This window comes from Penaeus vannamei, chromosome 14 (assembly GCF_042767895.1).
Source record: "Penaeus vannamei isolate JL-2024 chromosome 14, ASM4276789v1, whole genome shotgun sequence".
Lineage (NCBI taxonomy): Eukaryota > Metazoa > Arthropoda > Malacostraca > Decapoda > Penaeidae > Penaeus > Penaeus vannamei.
The window spans coordinates 1,858,327-1,865,826 of NC_091562.1; the positions used below are offsets into that span (position 1 = coordinate 1,858,327).

At 38.1% G+C, this 7,500-nt stretch overlaps 1 protein-coding gene across 1 annotated transcript in view; it reads left to right on the forward strand.

Annotated features, from left to right (window-relative positions):
- LOC113803830 (uncharacterized) overlaps positions 1–7,500 on the forward strand; it is a gene marked incomplete in the record, with an annotated part of 518,353 nt that overhangs the window by 290,136 nt on the left and 220,717 nt on the right. The window contains 1 exon segment of the mRNA XM_070129566.1: positions 6,399–6,470. Within this exon segment, the coding sequence (XP_069985667.1) occupies positions 6,399–6,470 (72 nt within the window).

The following is a 7,500-nucleotide window of genomic DNA, read 5'->3' on the forward strand; positions in this document are numbered from 1 at the left end:
AGACGGGTCCGAGGTCTCTCGACTATGACCAGGAGGGTTGGTTGGCTCTGTCTGTGTGTGTGTGTGGATGGTTCTGTGTTTGATGTTCTTGATTGTGATTCGTTTTTGTCTTTTTTGTTTTCTTAACCTTTCTCTCTCTCTTTCTCCTTTCTCTCTCTTTCTATTTCTCTATCTCTATCTCTATCTATCTCTTTCGTGCGCACACACACACTCATATATGTGGGTATATATATATATATATATATATATATATATATATATATATATATATATATATATATATATATATATATATATGTGTGTGTGTGTGTGTGTGTGTGTGTGTGTGTGTGTGTGTGTGTGTGTGTGTGTGTGTGTGTGTGTGTGTGTAGACAGATAGATAGATTAATAAATAGATAAACATATGCTTTGTATATGTGTCTGTCTATTTATCTATCCATCACATATCCCTCTTTTGCTTTGTGATTGTTTGTGTATGTTGTAGTGAGTAGATGGGTTTATTTGTGTGTTTTGGGGCCATCTTTAGGCGGATTTAGGGGGTGTGTCTGTGTGTTTATTATTCGGTTTCTGTTTCCTTTTTCTTCCTTATCTTTTTTATCTGCCCTCATGAAAGTAAATGAGTATGTAAGTATGTAAGTATGTATGTATGTATATGTGTGTGTTTCGGTGCAAAAAAGTGAATGAAAATATCTGTATGTATGTATGTATGTATGCGTACACACACACCTCTGCTTTCGCCAGGAAATTCCTTAACTACGCGCTAATGGTCTCCCTCTAGTATAAACACACTGACTTCCGCCCAGTGAGGAAGCGTCATACACCCATTTTTTTCTCTTTTATTTTTTAAAGGAAATACACTTCGTATTCTTCCCTCCATTCATTCTATTATTCTGGCAGTGTAATCTCCTTTATAATGCACAACCTCCTTACCGATAAAAGTTATTGCTTCCCCACTCGCGTGTGTCAGTGGCCTACATCTCTCTCTCTCTCTCTCTCTCTCTCTCTCTCTCGCGTGCGTGTGTGTGTAGGTGTTGTTGTGGCACTGACGGGTGAGCGGTGCCAGTGCCGAGAGAAAGCTTCAACAGGTTATGCGGGGATGGCATTCGTTCCGGTGCGGTTGGATATGAGGGAAATGGTGCTATTTTCGGAATGCAAATGGGGGTTTTTGTTTGATTTTGTTTTTGGCACTTTTCTGGTTCAGTGAAACGCGCGTCAACAAACAAGTAGGTGAGTAGGGGGAAAAGACACATGCAGGCTCATTTGCGTATAAATACACAGATTCCGATAAAAGGGTAGTTAGACATGTAAACCCACCAGAAATTTAGACATATTTAAACAAACAAACACACCCACGTATATACAAACAGTCAAGCACTCGTACAATAATGTACATAAACAAACAAGCGATTATGCATTAATATGCTCAAATATATATATATATATATATATATATATATATATATATATATATATATATATATATATATATATATATATATATACATATATATATATATATATATATATATATATATATATATATATATATATATATATATATATATATATACATACATACATATGTTTATATATACCAATAGACAGAACAAAAAGTAAAGTCAAGTAAAATCACACACACACACACACACACACAGAGGGAGGGAGAGAGAGAGAGAGAGAGAGAGAGAGAGAGAGAGAGAGAGAGAGAGAGAGAGAGAGAGAGAGAGAGAGAGAGAGAGAGAGAGAGAGAGAGAGAGAGAGCCCTCCGAGGCGTCTCATTCACGCCACTGTCACGTCGTCTCCCCTTGACCCGAGGGAACGAGAGAGGGGAAAACGCAGACGAGGGAAGAGGGGGAAAGGCGACGAGGATGACGAGGAGAAATACAAGAAGATGGGGGAAAAATGATGAAATAGAAGGGAAGAGAAGGATGCTGGTAATGGCGTTGGTGAAGGAGAGAAGGATAATGAGGACGGGAAGGAGAGAGAAGGATAAGATTTATAGAGGCTGTGCAGGATGATGCCACTTTAGGGAGAGTAGGAGAGTGCCGGGCGTGGGCAATAAACTGGGAAGAGGGCGAAGGAGAAGAGGGAGGAGAGGAAGGGGTGAAGGAGAGGGAAGAAGCGAGGGCGGGAGGAAGGGGCGATAATGTATCACAAGGATCGTGAAATTATATCAGTTGGGGGTATTATGGCGGTGGCGGTAATAGTTATAAGGATGATGCTGGTAATAACGATAACAGGACCAAGTGGCAGCGGGAGAAGTAGTTGTGATAATGGAAGTTGTAAGGGTGATAATGCTGCGGAAGACTATATTATGTTTTGTCTTTATTATCATGATTATGTGGAAGACTGTATTATATATTGTCTTTATGATCATGATTGTGTGGATTATATCAAATATTATTATCATGATTATGTGAAAGACTTTATTAAATATTGTCTTTATGATTATGTGGAAGACTGTATTATATATTGTCATTATTAACGCGATTGTGTGGAAGACTATTAAATATTGTCATTATTATCATGATTATGTGAAATACTATAAAACATTGTCATTATGATCACGATTATATGGAAGACAATATTAAATATTTTCATTATTATCATGATTATATGGAAAACTATATTAGATATTGTCATTATTATCATGATTATTTGGAAGACTATATTAAGTATTGCCATTATTATCATGATTATGTGGAAGACTATTATATATTATCGTTATTATCATGTTATTATCATGATTATGTGAAAGCCTATATTGAATATTGTCATTATTATCATGATTATGTGGAAGACTATATTGTCATTATTATCATGATTATGTGGAAGACTATATTGTCATTATTATCATGATTATGAGGAAGACTATATTAAATATTGTTATTATTATCATGATTATATGGAAGACAGTATTATATATTGTCATTATTATCATGATGTGGAAGACTATATCAAATATTGTCATATTGTCATGATTATGTGGAAGACTATATTAGATATTGTCATTATTATCATGATTATAACAGAACGTTAGAGAGACAAAGGCAGAGGATGATCAGAAGAACGTTTTTGGTTAAAACGCGTAGCAGTGCTTGCAAGCATTGCGGACTGGAACGTTGCTTTAAACAACGGCAGCAGCAGAAACAATGCTCTGCGTCGCTGCGTGGAAAACAAAAGGCAAACAATACAACAAAAGATAACTTAAAAGCGGCTATATAAACACACCATGGCAAAAGTTTAGAGGCGATATGACGCTACGTATGTCAGGATAAGCAACATTGGTCAGTGTTGAATAAAAGTAGTTTGAAAATTCATTAAAATTATACCACGCATATCCTCTGAACTCCAAAATGGCATAGTGATTCCATGGTAAAAATAGACTTGAATATCTTTTTTTTTTTTTACCTCCTTCCAAAGAAATCATTTGCTGAAGACAGAATAACAACCACATTTAAGGATTGTTATAGCGTACCTAAACAAAATAACCTACGGAGAAAAGACGCCCGTATTCACATTTTTTTCTATTTTTTTCTGCGTAATCCTTTGTTCATTCATATGATTTAATTCTGATTAATTACATGTGCTTCTGTATATATTTTACATTGATGAAGATACGGTTGGTGGTAAGTGACAAAATCCAGCGAATAATGACAGCGTAAAGTCATCCCTTAATGACATTTGAAATAGTCGGAACTTTCGAATGAATTACATAATTGCTCGCGCTTGTCTCGTCTGCAGCATGCGAGCAATGCCTGCGAAACTTGCAATTCGCGAAACAGAGAAGCATGACACGCATTTCCTTGTTGATTTTGCTCGCTCTGCCTGACCCGGGAAGCTGCGAGCGGTGTGGGTTCTTGTGATTAGGTGGCGGGGCTTGGAGGGGGAGCAGTGGGGTTGAAGGGGGCTTGCAGCGGGGGTTGGAGAGGCTTGAAAGAGGCTTGCAGGGGCTTGCAGGGCAGGGAGAGGGCTGGCAGAGGTATGCTTACAAATGAAGCCCTTCCGCGCCGATGGTTTCAGGACGCTGAGATTTTTTTCAGATGTTTTATTTCCTTCACATTTATTGTGTTGTTTTCGACCAGGGTTATTAAGAAAGATCATGAAGCGTGATCGAAACGAATGATACGAAATATACAATAGAATATACACCTTTTTCCCTCCAATAATATCATTAAGGTGTTTATTAACAAGTCCTATTTAAGTAATGTTCTCGAGAAGAACCCGACCCCACGATCTCTCGAAAAACAGCATCACGGTCGCTCCAGTTCACACGCCGACCGCCGAGGATTGCAGGGCTCTGACACAACCTTCGCAGATCACCACGACTGTTGCACATCTTCAAAGGCGCCTCATAAAATACGTCAGAACATGCGGAAGAGCCCCCCGGCGAGCCGTGCTGAGTCAGCGTGATGCACGGGGGAGAAGGGAGGGAGGAGGAGGAGGAAGAGGAAGAGGAGGAGGAAGAGGAAGAGGAGGTGGAAGAGAAGGAAGAGGAAGAAGGAGGAGGAGGAAGAGAAGAAGAGGAGGGGAAGGAGGAGGAGGACTTGCTGTTGATGGTAAAGAGGAGGGGTGTGAGAGAAAAAGGGATATGGAAGAGCAAGAGAATGGGAGGAGAAGGAGCAAGAGGAATGTGATGAGGAGTAAGAGAAGGAGGATGAGCAAGAATGAAGAGGAAAAGAAAATAGGAGGGGGAGGAGAACCCTCTGTTTGTGATAGGGAAGGAGGAAAAAAAGAGGATATGGAAGAGGAGGAAGGAGGGAGAGGAGAAAGAAGAAAATGAATTTGAAGAGCAGGAGATAAAAAAGGAAAAATGAGAAGGAGGGGAAATGGTAGATTTAGCGAGGGATAAGACGGAAGAAAAGGCGAAAGATGAATAAAAGGAATGAGAATCAGAGGACGCAGGAGAGGAGGCAAAGGAACTAGAGGCGAGGAGGACGAAGAAGAATCATGGAAATGAGGATATCGGTCAGGAGTCGAGGCAGGAAAGGAGGCTCGTTGGGTGAGATAGTTAGACTGGACGTGGAGGATCTGTGGGAGTCTGCCGGCGTGAATATTGGATGGGCGTTGAGAGCCGTTGAGTGAAAGCCCGGCAATGCTTGGTAAATAGTTTAGATCAGGGCCGCCCGCGTGGTGCTCGGGTTGTGGGATTGGCGCTTTTTGATTCACTTTTTTTATGTCTGATGTTGGTATCAGTTTTTTTCTGTTCGCTTAGTTTCTTTTTTCTCTATCTCTTTTTTTTATTTCTTATTATATTTTTTTCCCATTTATCTGCCGAGTACTGGGACAACACTGCATTTCCACATGTGTTCCCCTTACGCGAGGCAGTCGAAGAATTGCAAAATAGTTGTTCCTTGATCTCCTTTACCTGTTGTCTTGTGCGAAAGATCAAACGGAGAGGATATGTGCCTGATACCAGCGATAAAGCAGACACACACACACGAACACACTCATCGGTATCGCATAACTCGAGAGCAATATGTACAGGTGATATTCTTCTCGTGTCACAGGCGATTTTACTTCCGTTTGTTGCACATCATTTGCAAGGGCAATTCTCGAGGGGCTTTGTATTTATGTTCATATATACTCTTATATATTCTGGCCTATATATCTACGAAGGATACAAGACGTACATGGATGTATGTGCACGCTGGTCGCAAACATGTGCGTAATATATCCTTGGCCGAGAGAAATTACAATACGGTTTTCCTTCGACTCAGGAAATCGCGACTTAAGAAGCTTGGAGACCTTCTTGTGGCTATAAACCCTGTGATATTTTACTTGAGGGTTGGTTTACAGTGTTTTAATGTCGATATTTTATTCATTGTATTGGTAACGATATTAAGATTCATATCATTATGTGTTGTTTTTTTCTTGATTATTATATTGTTGGTGTTGGTGTTATTATTATTTTGGTTGTTGTTGTCGTTGTCTTTTGTGTTCTTTTCCGTCGCCTGTGATTTATTTGTGTCCTGGCGGCATTGTTGATATGGTTGCTACTGTTCTTATGCATTGTTTTTTTCCTATTGTTATCTCTATCATTGTTATTATTATTGTTGTTGTTGTCGTTGTTGTTATTATTATTATGATTATTATAATTATTAGTGTTGTTATTATTATTATTATTATTATTATTTTATTATTATTATTATTATTATTATTATTATTATTATTATTACCACCAGCCCCACCACCACCATTATAGCTATTGTTATTATTTTCATTATTTTCATTGCCATCATCATCATCACCATCATCATTATTACTAATTTTCACCATTGTCCTTGCCATCATCATCATCCTCTTCCTTATCGTCCCTATCGCATGTTTACCCTTTTACGTACAACAATCACAACCGGAATAAACATAACTGACCGTCATCTTCCCTTGCCTTTCAGATAGTGGTAGTTGCAGCGAGCGGCCGACAGAGGTCAGGACCGAGGACTCGACTTCTCACACAGAAAAATCAGGTACTTGTGATTACTATTTTTCTGGGTCTCAACAATTTAAAAAAGTTTTTTTAAGTACGATTTTTCTTTTTAAATGATGCCCACTTTTTTAGCTAAAGTTTCAAAAGGAAAAAATAGCTTGCATTTCAAAGAGATACCAGACAACGGTGAGTGACGGGAACACAGTACGAGTTCCTTGTTAGAATTAAAGCGAAGGATCTATGTGAAGATTTTTATATTGTCTTGTTATTTTTATTCTGATCAGATGTGTAATATGTGATGTAATCATATTTATTCAATTAAGTTGGATTATGCTAATTGCTTTAAACAAAATGTGTCTTATTTTAATGCTTATTATTGTTATTATTATTGCTAATTATTATTTGTATTATAATTGTTATAATTATGCCCCTTCCTTTTTATCCTCAACTTTAGTGTTTTGTTATATTCTGTAAATTCATCTTAAGTAATGAATACATAGAGGGAGTTAGAACAGATTTTGATTTTATTCATGGATGAATTTTATATGTGTACTTTTGTGTTTCAAAGCTTCACGTGTACTTACTAAAAAGAATCAATCCATAAACACAGGCTGATCCCCAATATTTACTATAATAAGTAAATAAAAAGGATTTAAAATGTGAAAACATCCCTCTATGATTTCATGACTGATATGCGTTTTGCATGACTGTATTCCATTTTGCGTTTGTGCACGAGCATCACGACCCCGGTAACGTGCCAGTGCCATTCTCCCTTGAGCGTCTACTCCAGGGAGTGCCACAGTCAGGACCCGTGGAGTGGCACTGAACTGGAGGCTGGGAAGAAAGCATGATACGGTCTTGTTTTTCGTATTGTTAACTGTTGTAATGTTGAATGTTGTGCATGGTCATTGTTTTGATTCATTGACGACTTACCTGAGTAAGCTCTGTCTTTTTTTCACTATTATTATTTTTTCTGTCTTATCTGTCTGTTCTCAACAAATCTTGTGCAGTCTGACCTAAAGAAAAGTAATAAATAAAAAACATCTGGTAAAAAGAAAAATTTACTCAGC